At 44.8% G+C, this 15,382-nt stretch overlaps 1 protein-coding gene across 5 annotated transcripts in view; it reads right to left on the minus strand.

Moving 5' to 3' along the window:
• ANTXR1 (ANTXR cell adhesion molecule 1) overlaps positions 1–15,382 on the minus strand; it is a 293,533-nt gene that overhangs the window by 92,591 nt on the left and 185,560 nt on the right. For 3 of the 5 annotated variants that reach the window (XR_014017420.1, XM_081253940.1, XM_081253943.1), the window contains exon 17: positions 6,914–6,994. Coding sequence is in view for 4 of the 5 variants with exons in the window: in XM_081253940.1 (XP_081110066.1) it covers positions 6,914–6,994 (81 nt within the window). In the remaining variant the exon portion in view is untranslated. Of the gene's footprint in view, positions 1–2,639; positions 4,033–5,252; positions 6,192–6,913; positions 6,995–15,382 lie in introns of those variants that run through there. The other 2 variants (XM_081253941.1, XM_081253942.1) reach the window with 2 other exon arrangements.

Below are 15,382 nucleotides of genomic sequence, written 5' to 3' on the forward strand. Positions count from 1 at the left end.
TTGGAAACAGCTGTCCAGATGGCAGCCCTGGGGCTGGAGCTCTGGTAGAGGATTTCACAACCTCCAGGGCTGTGCTTCAGATGAGTTTCAAACATTGTTTATGTACGTCTATGTGTGCGTTTCCTGGGTCTCTTCTGATTGCAATGAGGCCCAGCCTTGCAAAAAAAGCTCAGAGTGTGCCTTAGTATTTTGTTCTTGCTGATAGTAATGGAATGTACCAGCCTCCCAATGCCAGATCTGGGAGAAACCAAGGAGCTGAAAACAAAGAAGACATCCAACCCCAGTGGCTCCTCCCAGAGCACATGAAGGGGGTGGGGCATTAAAGCTGGGGAGGGTTTAGGCGGGTTGATATTTTGACTGAATTCCATCCAGAAAAGACATACGAGGCAGTTATATTTCCTCTTTTCCATCCTCTTTACCCAAGCAGTAACAATATTGTAGCGGGCAGGATCTATGTTTACCATCTTCCAGAGAAGAAAGGGACTGCTGTGAGCACATAAAGATTGTAATCATCCATTTCCCTTATGCCTATGAGACACAGGCATAGAGTTTTTGAAGGGATGTGGAGAGTTGCCTTCAAATTGTTCCAGGAAGGAAAGAAAAGATGCTGCCTGGGATGAGAAACTGGACCAGATCACTGATTCTCAACTCCAGTTGCACATTAGAATGACCTGGGGAGCTTTTAAAATCCCAGTATCCAGACTTCATCGCAGACAAATTAAACAGAACCTTTGGGGTGGGATCCTGGCATCAGGGCTTTAAAGTGCCCCAGGTAATCACAACATGCAGGTTGAAAATCACTGGATTCTGTGAACTCTGATCTCTGAAGCTCCCTTACATTTCTGGGTTTGAAATTAGTAATCTAGGAACAAAACTGTCTGCAGCTGGCAAGATTTCCCTACAGTTGGTTGGGACTTAATATCTAGGCTTCAGCTAGAGTTGTCACCAATTATGTCAAGAGGCGTTCTGTGGAGAAACATAGGAAGGTAGTGGTCGGTGGTCAAATAAGCACAGAAAGGTTGACTTCGACTCCCAAGCAGTCAGGGTTAGAGGGATTTTGATGGACATCTCGTTCCATTTATCTCACTGGTTTCCCCAGACCAGCAGCATCAGCATCACCGGGGAGCTTGTTAGAAATGCTAGTTCCCAGGCCCCACCCCAGACCTGCTAAGTCAGAAACTGTGAGAGTGGGATCCAGCTACCTGGGTTTTAACAAAACTTCTGGGTGATTCTGTGCTCAAGTTTGAGAACCAGTGATCGGCTGCAGGAATCCTCTACTATATCCTGGCCCAGTGGTTTAACTGATTTTATCCCTGTTTGGTAACATGGAGCAAGCCCAGTAATCCCTGGGGAAGCCCATTTGTTATTGCAATTTGTCCTTCAGTTCTTTAGATGAAATATGCTTCACTGTAACGTCTACGTGTGGCTCTAGTTCTGTCTTCTGGGATGACCCAGAGTAAATCCAAGTCATGTGTTGTACTTCAAAGACTTTAAGATAATGTTCCAGGGCTTCTGGTTTAATATATGTCTGATAGCTCCTGGGGGCACTTCTCCCAAATTTACAATAAAATACACAGGAAGATACAGAAAAGGTGCCAACTCACATTACCACCCAAAAATAAGACTGAGGGAATAGAAGTAGTAGAAAATTTTTGTGAAAATTTATGTCATCTTGGAGTAGAGAAGACTGTTCTAAGTTTGACACCAAAGGCATTAATTATAGATTCATAGATCTAACTATAAAATTATAGATAACTTCAATATATTTTTAAAAACTTAAAAAGTATATGACAAGCTAGAAAAACTTTGCATATGTATATTATATATATATATATAATGTTAGACTTTAAGTTTCATGATGTGAGCATCATATACTTAATGTATAGCACAGGGTCTGACATAAACTGAGTCCTCAAAGCATTTGACTAATGAGCGAATGAAGATGAGTTAAGCAAATGGCCATATAAAAATCAATGCTAGGGACTTCCCTGGTGGTGCAGCGGTTAAGAATCTGCCTTCCAATGCAGGGGACGCGGATTCAATCCCTGGCCAGGGAACTAGATCCCACATGCATGCTGCAACTAAGAGTTAGCATGCCGCAACTAAGACCCGGAGCAACCAAAAAAAAAAAAAAAAAAATCAATGCTAAAATATACAGTAGAAAAATGGGCTGAGGGCATATACAGGCAATTGACAAAAGGGAAAATAAATATTTGAAAAAGATGTTTCACTTCAATAACAGAAAATGCAAATTAAATTACCACCTATCAAATAACTAACTTTAGTAATGTTAATGGGAGATGGGTTTTTCATTGATGCTGACTCTAGGGTTAATTCACACAGTGTTTCAGGCAATAGTGAATAATGAGGCCAATCTGGCCTCGTTATCAAAGCTCTAAAGTTTCTCATGTTGTTCGATCCAGCAGATAGCTGCCTTCCTAATCCTAAGGAAACATTCATGAGTGTGCACAATGATTTGGCAACAAGCATACCGATTACAGCTTCATTTATAAAAATAAACACTTGGAAATAAATATCCAAAAAGAGAAGATAGGCCGAAATATTATGTCACAGATTGACAAAGGAATATGACACAACCATTAAAATAATATTATATAACGATATGAATGGCATAGAAAGATTATTCCTCAAACATGGTTAAGTGATTAAAAATAGTTTATAAAAGGGGTGCATAATGTGATGACCAAGAAATGACCAAGTGAAAAAGCTCTCAGGGTCCTTTAAATCTCCTTCCTCAGACTGAACATTCCTAATTCCTTCTGCCATTTCTCCTTGAATGGTGAGCAAACTTTCTAAAGTCAGAGTGGCCCTGGTGTGTAGGAAGCCTTGGGGAGCATCCTGGAAAATGCTCATGGGATACAGGTTCTAAATTCCAGACTTTCTTGGTAAGTCTCTGTGAATATGCCCTGCTTTGGCAACGCCCCCTTTAAAGCCCGGTCTGGACAGCAACTTTTTGTGTTTACAGGGATACTACAGGGACAATGAACAATCTTACCAAGGTGACAGTTCACTAGGTAGAGATGATGGGAAAGACATTCCAAGCAGAGAAACTAGAATATGCAAAGGCACAGAGACACAAAAGATTCTGGCATGTTCAGGGAATGGTGAGCAATTCTAGTTGGCTGGAAACCTATTTGGAGTGATGGGGGAACCTGGAGGTAGTAGCAGATGAAATGATAAGGGAAGCCTTTCTAAATCAAGCTAAGGACTTGGGTCTTCTTCCTAGTCTTTGCCAGTCTGAAGTCTTGGGATGTTACACTGAGATCCGTGTTTTAGAAAGAGCACAACTGTGGCTATATACTGGAAGCCGGGGGATGGTTTAAGCAAAGGATACCATATGCTTAGTGAAATCTTTAAATTTTAGGATCGGATGTGTTGCTGGTTTGCTTTTTAAGTGGTTTATTCTGGTACTTTATTTATTTATTTTTTTGCGGTACGCGGGCCTCTCACTGTTGTGGCCTCTCCCGTTGTGGAGCACAGGTTCTGGACGTGCAGGGTCAGCGGCCATGGCTCAAGGGCCCAGCCGCTCCGCGGCATGTGGGATCTTCCCGGACCGGGGCACGAACCTGTGTCCCCTGCATCGGCAGGCGAACTCTCAACCACTGCACCACCAGGGAAGCCCTGGTACTCTCTTTTTTATGATTGCTCAGGATCTCTTTGTGGGCTCCAACAAACAATAGGACTGTGAGCCCACCCCAGGCAGAAAGAGGAAGATGGATGGTGGTGGACAGAAAGCATTCATGTCTCCTGCCATCATCCCATTCATGTTTTCCCTGACCCTGGGCTTGGACAGCTCCCAGGAGGTGGGCACCAATCCCAGGGAAGGATGTGGCTCTGGGCTCAGGCCTCCTGGAACCCTCTGCTCTGCGGTGGAGGCTGGAAGCTCTCAGCTTTTCCAGCAGCCTCAGAGGCTCTACTGGTGAGCCCGTGTCTGCCTCTGTAGGGCTGGGGCAGGTTCACTGGGGGAAGGATGGAGCAGACAGGAACTGAGAAGGAAGAATTTCCAGGTTCCTGCGAGGTCAACACATGTTTGAAACAAATCAGAATGAGAATGTAATTAGGTGATGTTTGGTTTTGTTTTTGTTATTTTAAAGGAAAAATTCAGAACCTGTGACTCGTGTTCACGAGCTCATGCCTGGATGCAGTCATTTTGAGTTTATGGAAAATGTGGTCAGCCCCATAAATCAGTGCTGAAGAGTTCTTACAGAGTCATCCCCGTGCAAGGAAATCAGGCTTGTAGTGAGTGTCCTAAGATTATGCAAAACAATACAGAGTAAGCATGTAATAATAAGCTACAGTATAGTCTTCTCTACTCCTGGAATTGTTTCCTGAGTTGCCACGAGGAAGCTGTGAATTTCTGCTCCTACCTAATCTGTGACCTTTCTTGTGTAACTCCATGTGTACGTCTAGATGTCTGTGGCCGCCACCGTGACCACAAGGACACAGTTCTCTGCAACTATTCTCGCATGTGTCTTAAACATTTTAGCAGGATTTCTATACAGAAAGCCCATTTAAAAGTAGGCTGAACAATCGTAACTTGCAACACTGCTGAGAATACAGTCAAATGTATCCTAACTCTCAGCCCATCTGTCCTTCACACCTATTATCTGGTGTGATTGGAAAATGAAAATTCAAGGAGGAATCGTATTTCTCAAAAGCACACAAAACATCTTCAAATGTGAAATACAAACTTTCGTTCAGAATTAGTAAATAATAGATTCAATCTAGGTGTGATTCACTAGAAGAAATTCCATCCATTTTCATTTCATTGTTGTTGGATTTATCCCATCAGCCTTTTGCCCTCAAACAGTTTTGGTTCTTCTGTCTTATCTACCATAATATTTCTCTCTATCCTTCCTCTTTCCTACACTCCCTTCTCTGCTTGACCCAGTTTAGAAATTTCTTTCTGCCAAGCTGGTCAGCGGAGAATGGAATGTGAACAAATCTGAGTGATGTTTTTCAGTTGCTCTGAGAAGAGTGGGCTTGTTCACTGGACTAGCATGTTCTATCACAAAAAATAGTACTGCTGAACCCGAGTTTGGGTATCCTATTTTTTTTTCTTTTTTTTTTGCAGTACACGGGCCTCTCACTGCTGTGGCCTCTGTTGTGGAGCACAGGTTCTGGACGCACAGGCTCGGCAGCCATGGCTCACGGGCCCAGCCACTCCGCGGCATGTGGGATCTTCCCGGACCGGGGCACGAACCCGTGTCCCCTGCATCGGCAGGCGGACTCTCAACCACTGCGCCACCAGGGGAGCCCTATCCTATTTTTTTTGTAATCTGTTAGATGAGTCTCATACAGGCTAAAAAAATTCTTAATTTTCCACAGAAACCGTATGTATAACTTATAAGGCCAAATACCACCCTGAGTACAAAGTTGATGGCCTAGGCTCATTTCTCTTAGCTGTAGAGTTTGTAATTTCAAATCTGCTATGGCAATGTGTTCTTGTTGACGTCCACAGACAAAATACAAATTCCACGTGTCATGAGGGCCAAGCTGGCCCAGCATTTATATGACCTGGGATTTTTTTTAATGTCATTCTTGCCTGTTGTCCCTGCCACAAACTGGAGCAGGAATAGCTAATTGGCTGCAGCCTGCACAGGCTATGAAACTTTAGACCAAATCCCCTCAGCCACAAGTCACTCATTGTCACTTGTCACCAGGTGCAAAGGAAGGGGGGCCTGCCTAACTGACTCTGCTCTCGTGTTTTATTAGTTGTGCCGTGTTGCAGAGTGGGCAGGGTAAAGATGTGGGTATATCTGACACACATCAATTGCAATATAGCTTGAATTTTTGCATCAACCCTTCACAGACAGCAGAAAAGCACAAAGTAAATAATCCTAATAAAATTTGCCCTGACTAAGCATTACTAAGTGTTCAAACATTAGGCCACATGCTTTACAAACATTACCTTCTCCAACCAGCCACACTGTGAAGTAGTTATTACCAACTACTTTATAAAGATGAAGTTCAGAGAGATCAAGTGACTTTCCTGGAGTTTTCCAGGCAGGAAGGAAGCAAGATTCAAACCCAACCCTACCTGGTTTGAAAGAAGCCCCACATTAGACACCTTGATTTTGCTTTTGGGTTCATGTGCTTGATTCCCAGAGCAGCGGATGCAAGATGCAGGTCGCGGGTAGTTGAGGGAGAATTTGGTCCCCAGCTTTGCTCTGTAGATTTTATGAAAGAGAGACTAACTCTTCCCGGAAGACACAGCAAGTGTGTGATTACAGCAGAGCTGAGGTTGTTTCCAGCATTGTTACTATCTGAACAGAACACAATATTCATCTTGTCTTGTCCTCTGTTTCCTCACTTACAAAATGAGGACTTTGGCTAGATGGTTTCTAAAGCCTCTGATGCCTCCTCCCTTTCTATCTCCTTCTAGTTGAGACATTTGAGCTTGGCCCTGACAGTTTCAGGGCAAACCCTCACCAGGGTGGAAGGTCCTCCTGTGATCCTGGACCAGTTCGGCCCAATGCCTGCTGGAAGGTGGGGGAGTTTTCTGTGGCCCCTATTCCGTCGCTCCATCCTGTGGCCCTGGCGTCCTGCTTGTCACCACTGGCCAGTGTGGCTGAGGAGCAGCAGGCCTCTCCCTTGGAGCTACCTGAGTAAGAGAGCCAGTCCTGCTTTATTCACACACTGTACCTGTAAACTCAGAAGCTCAAGTCCCAGGACATTAAAGCTAAGCTATTTCTGTCAAAATCCTTTTCAAAAAAGCAAGTCGAAACTCAAGGTCTTGGAAAAACCCAAGTTTTGAAAAGTAGTGTCTGATTTGTCACAACATGAAATCATAGCTGGATTCCTATATCTGGAGTTATTCAAGCTCAACAGTCAGAGAGAGAGAGAGAGTGCAAAAAGAACGCATGTGTGTGACACCATTAATGAATCCTACCGTGTCTCCTGGCTGTGGACGCATCACGGACACACGATCGTAGCCTTTCCTCAGTAGCACCCACAGGGCATCAAGTTTTCCCTGAAATAAAACAAATGCACCAAGATTACATCTGAAACCAGACCAGGGGCCAGCACAGACAGGCAGAAACTTCCATGCTTCTTAAGTCATGTGAACCACACTTCACCGGCAATGCAGCTGCCATAGGATGTGACTCTCTAGTCCCTATGTTCAAATGTGGGCCTCAGGAATGGAGGAGGAGGAGAGACACATCCCAGAGGACCCTGATGCTCACGCAGGAGACATCTGCAACTTTAGTGCAGCCTCAGATTTGCAGACATGGAGGATTCATTCAGGCTCTCAGCTTTTGTCCTCATCATATTCCCAGGCAACTCCTCACACCGCAAGTCAATCTTTTCAACTTGCACTAAAGTTTTTTCTTCCCACTTTAGTGTCCGGAGTTTACAAATGAAACAATGAGGACAGATTCAAGCAGGAAAGTGACTAAATAGAAGCATGGGCAGGGTGAGACCAGTGAAAGGCCCCTGGGGCACAGATCCACGGCTGTCCCTACGATGGGCTCTGGAATCCCAGGCTCGATGGACAAATGACCAAAGATCACGGATCACCACAAATCACAACCCCCTTTGGAGTTGTAGGTGATTGGTTGAATCTAGAAGGAGTGAGCCTATGAGTGCTAAAGTTTTCACAGTATGTGGCAAAGGCAGTCTAATGTTCTAGTTCCCTAGACATGCTGAGCAGAGGCTGGTTTCTGACACTGCAAACACTAACAGAAAAAAAAAAGACATTTATTTAGCTTTGCTCTTATTATTATTACTATTTTTTAATTTTTTGGCTGCATTGGGTCTTCACTGTTGCGTGCGGGCTTTCTCTAGTTGCCAAGAACGGGGGCTACTCTTCATTGTGGTGCACAGGCTTCTCGTTGCGGTGGCTTCTCTTGTTGCAGAGCACGGGCTCTAGGGGTGCAGGCTTCAGTAGTTGTGGCACGTAGGCTCAGTAGTTGTGGCTCGCTGGCTCTAGAGCGCAGGCTCAGTAATTGTGGTGCATGGGCTTAGTTGCTCCACGGCATGTGGGATCTTCCTGGACCAGGGATCAAACCCGTGTCCCCTGCACTGGCAGGCGGATTCTTAACAACTGTGCCACCAGGGAAGTCCCAGCTTTGCTCTTATTATTAGCCCTGGTTGGTGACTCCATCAACAGGCAGAAGTCACCTTTATTTTGTCTTATTTCCCTTCATCACGCTTGTGGTGACCAGGACAATCTGCTCCCCTCCTCCTCCAAAGATGACATCCTAGTCTCTAGAACCTGTGAATATGTTCCCTTTCATTGCAAAAAGGGCTCTGCAGATGTGATTAAGTTAAGGATCTGGAGGTGGGGACATGATTCTGGATCATAGGGTGGACCCTGTCTAACCATATGGGTCTTTAACAGAGGAAGGTAGGAGGGTCAGAGTCAGAGAAGGAGATGGGGCGACAGAAGCAGAGTGAATGTGATCCCATGTGAGAAGGAGTCAACCCACTGTTGTTGGCTTTGGGGAGGAGAGGGGGCCATAAGCCAAAGAGTGTGGGCAGCTTCTGGAATCTGGAAAAGACATGGAGATGGTGTCTCTCCTAGGGCCTCCAGCAGGAATGAAGCCCTGGCCTCACCTTGGTTTTAGCCCAGTGTGACCCTTTTTGGGCTTCTGACCTCCAGAACTATAAGATAATACGTTTGTGTGGTTTTAAGCCACTAAGTTAGTGGTAATTTGTTATAGCAACAATATGAAACCAATACAGTCCTTATCACTCCCTGACATAGTTTATGTTTATTTGCTTAGTGTCTGTCTCTGCCATCTGTAACGTGAACTCCACGAAAGCAGAGGTGCCACTGGTTTCGTTAACTGCTGTATACCCAGCCCTTAGGACAGCTTCTGGTGCTCAGTGAATATTTGTTGGACAAATGAATGCATTCAGTGCTACTAAGTGCTGGGCTAGGTGCTTTTCTATGTGTCTGCTCATTTCATTCTCCCAGCAATTCCAAAGGGTTATGGAGAGGGAATCAGAGAGATAACTAACTTGCCCAAAGGCACACAGTGTGTAAACTGGAGAGGTGTGCTTGGACCCCACTCCATGTCTGTCTAATTCCAAAGCTCATAAACTTTCTTTCTTAAAATATATTTTTTTAATTGCATTGATTATTTTTTAAATTGAAGTGTAGTTGATTTACAATGTTGTGTTAATTTCTACTGTACAGCAAAGTGATTCAGCTATACATATATATACATTCTTTTTTAAAAATATTCTTTTCCATTGTGGTTTAATCACAGGATATTGAATATAGTTCTCTGTGCAAAGCTCATATACTTTCTATTATATCAATTGCAGGTTCTTGCCTGTGCAGATCCTTTAGAACAGAGTTTCTAAACTGTGGATTGCAACTCTTCAAGCCCTCATGAAAAAATTTTGTGTATGAGGACCAGAATTTTTTTTTTTTTTTTTTTTTTTTTTTTTTTCTTTTTGCGGTATGCGGGCCTCTCACTGTTGTGGCCTCTCCCGTTGCGGAGCACAGGCTCCGGACGCGCAGGCCCAGCGGCCATGGCTCACGGGCCCAGACGCTCCGCGGCATATGGGATCCTCCCAGACCGGGGCACGAACCCGTATCCCCTGCATCGGCAGGCGGACTCTCAACCACTGCGCCACCAGGGAGGCCCGAGGACCAGAATTTTTAACAAATAAAATAAAATAGGAAAGAAAATATTTGAGTTAAGGTCAAATGGTGAGGATAAGTGTGCATGGGTGTGTGTATGAGGAGTGTGTGACGTGAATGCACACTTGTGCACGCATAAGCATATACTGGGCCAACATGTATTTCCTGTTGGGGTCTCAGTCGGGCATGTTTGAAAATGCTGATCTGGAAGAGGTCTTTGAAGGATAATGCTGAAAGGCTGTGAGAGTCTAGAAACTTCAAGTTCCTTGCCACAAAGCTTTCGTAGTGGCAGCATCCATTTAAGAATGCCAACTTGAAGACTTGGTGTTTTGGAACTATTTTCGGGTGGGTTTTATTTAGATACAAAAAATGTGCTTTTGAACCTTTATCAACTCTGTTGCTCGAATTCTTGTGGATTCAACTTTGTCTTGCTAAGTGTAATGTTTCTCATCTCTCTTGGCCAAGTATTTACAAAAACCTCTAAAAATATTTTGAAATGACTTTAGAATGCTGGAAGGACCGCTGCTGGGTTCAGCATGGTTTTCTGCATTAAACCATTTCAAGCATCAGTTAAATGTTTTCCTTTAAGGTTCTTTGGGATAAGCATTTATATTTCAGGATATAACCAGGTGGATTTCCTGGAAGATTGCCTCTTTTTCTTTTCCTTTCTCTTTTTTGGGGGGACTCTGGGTATTTGGCTTCGTAAGTCGTCCCACCCTCAGTGTTCTGTGCACTGATCACTCAACTCCTTGACAGATGAGGATCAATGAGATGGGGCTGAAAGAAAAAGTAGCTGTTGAGGAAGTGTATTAATTAACTCGGCAGAAATCTAATGCTCCATGCAGGGCAAAGGGGCAGAAACCACCTAGATGTGTAACACCAGGAGAAAGCGTTGTGTTTCTTTGAGGCAACAGATCATAGAATGATATTTCAGCACAAAATGACTGGATTCAGGCTGTTTGTATTCTGGGGCTTCCCCTCACCAGCTCTGCTGCAGCCTTGGACAAGCTGTTTCATGTCCTTAAGCCTTGCCTTTCTCATCTTTAAAAAAAGAGAGAATAATCCTGTCTACCCTATAGATTTGTTAAAAGGCTTACAATTAGATAGTGAAGTAAGATACTTGTCTCGTAGAAAGTATTCATTCAGTCTTATCAATGATGGGGTAAAGTCATTAAAATGAAAAGTTGGGAGTCTCTGTAGAAAGATGGAAACGAATGCACTGCGGAGTGTAAGGATCCAATAATTTGAACTTTACAAGCATGGATCTACCTGTCCTTCATTTGGTGCTCCTACAGCTCCATTCCCCCCTTTCCCTCTGGCTTCTGTGACAGTGTTTGATGACCCCAACACTCCACCAAAGCTGCTTCGCTAAGGCTGCCCACAGCATCCCGGCTACCAAATGCCTTGGCCACCTGTGCCCTCATTTTACTTGATTCTTTACAGCGATCAGAGGCTCTGGGCCTCTCCTTTCCTCACGCTCCCTTGGTTCAGGCTTCTCCTTCCTATATCTCTCATGGTCCTTTTCAGCCTCTTCTGCTCCTCCCCTCTGCTTACACAAGATGTGGTGGTGTCCCCTTGCTGTCCCCCCTCTTCTAGTCTCACCCCCAGGCTGAATGCTCACTTTTTTTTTTTTTGCGGTACATGGGCCTCTCACTGTTGTGGCCTCTCCCGTTGCGGAGCACAGGCTCCGGACGTGCAGGCCCAGCGGCCATGGCTCAAGGGCCCAGCCACTCCGCGGCACGTGGGATCTTCCCGGACCGGGGCACGAACCTGTGTCCCCTCCATCGGCAGGCGGACTCTCAACCACTGCGCCACCAGGGAAGCCCTGAATGCTCACTTTGACTACTCTCACCTGGTCCCATGGGTCAAACTTCCACTTGTCTGCCCATGGCTCACACATTCTATCTTCAGCTTAGTCCTCTCTTGAGCTCCAGATCCAAATACCCACCGAATCTTAGATGTAATGTAAACGTATCACAGGTATAAAAAAACCAAACATCACATACTGAGCAATTTTTCCCCAACCTTCTCCTCTCTTTGCGTACCCTGCCTTGGTCCATGGCACCACTGACATCCAGACGGGCAAGGCGGACACCAGAGAAACATTCTCACCTCCTCTCCCTCTGCCACCCCTTCATATCCAGCTTCGACCACGTCTCTCGAATGTTCTCTCTGTCACAGCCCCCCGTCACCTCTTCCTGTCCAGCCCTGTCTCACTGTCTCCACGGCTACTGCCTTGGCCTAGGCCCTCATCATCTGTCACTCATCCTGAGAATAGTTTCCTGATCGGACTTTTACCTCCAGGCTCCCAGTCCTTTCTACTACTTGATTAATAACAGATTTCATGGCTAGCTGGAATGGATGCTTTGCTCTTAATAAAATAAACCAAGAGACATCTTATTAGCAGTGTGAATTTAGGCAAGTTACCTAACCTCTCTGTGCCTTGGTTTTGCCATCTGTAAAACAGGAGGAGTAGTAGGAGTTTCTAATTTTGAGGGTGGTGGTGAGAAATGAAGGAGTGAGTGCAGGAAAGGCCCTTGGGACTGTGCCTGACTTGTGGTACATGCTTCACCCAGGTTAACCCTTCATGCAGGTGAGCTGCTACCATGAGTTGTCCTGGCCAAGGTGAGACCAGATAGTTCTGGTTGTACCCTCAGTGTTCTGAGTTCAGAATGTCCCACAAATAAACCTGAAGTCCCCATTCTGTGTGGCACAGAAAATGATCTTGGTAATCTATGCATCCTATACCTCTTTCTACTCCTATGCCAGGTAGCTTTTTATGCAAGAAGAGCTGAAGTAAGCTTTAGAATAAGAGTGTTTATAACCAAGAAGAGGATAAACATAACTCAAAAGTCAAACAGAAGTGCACAACAAAGGCCCCTATGTTTAATTTTCTGAGAGGAGGCAAAAGCCCATCATTTCAAGACAGTAGCTACTGGGCTTATTAATAACATCCCTTTAGGGACACAAGAGCCTCAGGGGATTCTTCCAAGCAGTCCCTGGGCTTTACCCACTCCTCCTGGGGGGAGCCTTTGAGTTGACTCCACTATTTCTCTCAGATCTGAGTGTCCCGAATGCATGCGTCTCTCTTCAAGATGCATGTCAAGACACTGGTCCTCACTCCCGAAGAGAAATGCTTCTGTGAAGCTCAAAGATTTCCTACCATCCTGGGAACCCTCCACCAGAGTGCATTAGCTGATATTTACATATACCTTTCTTTCATATGAAATTGACACACTTTGACTATAACATGAGAAATGTACCAATTCCAGGCTCCCAAACTCTACCTCAGCCTCAGACAATCAATACCTTTCATACCACAAAGGCTGGCAAACTGGGAGTTCTATGTCAATGCTCGCTTTTGTTTCTTCCTAAACAAGAAGACTGTGCCAGGGAGGTTTGTGAGGCCCAACACTCAAAGCATCTTGGTGCATGGGCTTTGTGGCTGGTTTCTTCTTTCTTTCTTTTTTTTTTGTGGGGGGGGGTGGGATGGAGGGCCAGGCAGCAGCTGTGTCTTCTCTTCTGGTTTGTCTGCCTCAGCTATTTGGAAGTTAGTCAGAGGTTGAGAATTTTGAGGGTAGTTCAACTTAGAGGGCTGTTAGAGACTAACACTATTTTTTTTTTTTTTTTTTTTTTTTTTTGTGGTACGCAGGCCTTTCACTGTTGTGGCCCCTCCCATTGTGGAGCACAGGCTCCGGATGCACAGGCTCAGCGGCCATGGCTCACGGGCCCAGCTGCTCCACGGCATGTGGGATCTTCCGGACCGGGGCACGAACCCGTGTCCCCTGCATCGGCAGGTGGACTCTCAACCAGTGCGCCACCAGGGAAGCCCTAACACTAATTTTTTTACACCTTAAAATATATGGTAAATATCGTGACCCATGCTTCCCTTTAAATGAAATAAATTAATGCATAAGTTGGAAACTTTCCTTACACACACACACACACACACACACACACAATCACTCATGGTTACTTTTTTTTCTCTCTTTTCTTTTGGTCTCTGTTTAAAACATGTTTGGAACCATTCTAAAAAGTAGCCGGGGAGGGACAAAAAAAGTCTGTTGAACATCAACAGCACATCTGACAGCATTTAAGGCTTCAGTGTGTCTTACTAGGCTACATATAGCTTCATTCAGTACCATTTCACCACTGAATGCTGCTTGATTACAAGGCTGAGGTGCTTAAGGCCAGGGATGACAGGTTCACCTTAAAGAAAATGAACAGAAGACCACCCGCTCCCTGGCACTGCAAGCAGCACAGGCCGGTCCGCCATGCCAGCCAGGTTCTGGCTTTTGTCCTTCAGCTGTCATTTCTGTCATTGCCAGTCACATGGAGGAGCTACTGGAAAAGGAGAAAAATCATTTCTCTGAAGGCTGCAAGCCTTCCAGCAAACCTGAAAACAGTCCTGGTTTTCATCTTTCTGGTGGTCATACATCTGGGCATTACTTAACTCGCCTGAAACGGTCAGTCCCAATTTAACGAGAAGCACGGGATTGCTGTAAAGCCAGGGGGTGAAAACTGAGCAAAGAAAAATTCAGGCCAAATATCGGAAAATTTCTTGATCATGAGCCTGGAATGAGGAAAGGGTGAAGTGTGGTCAGTGTGGTCAGTGCCTTAAATTAGCCTGGGCGACGGCGGGGAGCAGCCCATTGCGGACTCTTTCTCCCAGTGAGTTCCTGCGGGATGTGCTTAGGCAATGCGCTTCCCTGCTTCTCTGCTCCTCAAATCTATTTCCTGAAATGTACGAAGAAGCGAGTCAAATGCAACCTGTTCAAAGGTGTACATGATTCTGACCTCCTTCATTGGGGAACCAGGACTCTTCCCAGTACCTCCTGAAAGTTTTGCGCTGGGTGGAGGTGTTCTCCCTGTTTATAGTGGGGCAGGTTATCCTCCATGAGTTGCCTGCCGCTATCCACTCTCTGTGTTTCTCTGCCTTCCTTGCTCCATGCCTTGGAAGCCTGACCTCTACAGATGGCATCATCTAGCTTCCCTTTGGTTTGGCCAACAGGTGGCATCAGAGGGAGACGAGAGTCGACAGATGATTGGATAAAGATGTGGTACCATGGAGTCTTCCTCAGCCATGAAAAAGAATGAAATAATGCCATTGGCAGCAACATGGATGGACCTAGGGATTATCATACTAAGTGAAATCAGCCAGAGAAAGACAAATATCATATGATATCGCTTAGATGTGGAATTAAAAAAAAATGATACAGATGAACTTATTTACAAAACAGAAATAGACCCACAAACATAGACAACGAACTTACGGTTACCAAAGGGGAAAGGTGGAGGGGGGCAGGGATAAATTCATAGTTTGGGATGAACAGATACAGAGTACTATATATAAAATAGATAACCAACAAGGATCTACTGTACAGCACAGGGAACTATACTCAATATTCTGTAATAACCTATAAGGGAAAAGAATCTGAAAAAGAATATATATATGCATAATAGAATCACTTTGCTGTACAGCAGAAACTGACACAACATTGTAAATCAGCTAAACTTTAATTTAAAAAAGAAGGAGGTAAAAGGGCAAGATGAGGGGCAGTTGGTGCTTGCTCCTTCTGCTCCCTTCCTGAGCCCTGCCTTCATTGGTGGCTGCATTCTTTTTTAAAATTATTTCTTTCTTTATGCCCTGCCTTCACTGGTGGCTGCATTCTTATTTATCTATCTATCTATCTATCTATTTATTTATTTATTTATCTATTTATTGGCCATGCCCTGCCACTTGCAGGATCTTAGTTCTCTGAC

Source organism: Mesoplodon bidens (genome assembly GCF_964165515.1).
Source record: "Mesoplodon bidens genome assembly, chromosome: 14".
NCBI classification, from domain to species: domain Eukaryota; kingdom Metazoa; phylum Chordata; class Mammalia; order Artiodactyla; family Ziphiidae; genus Mesoplodon; species Mesoplodon bidens.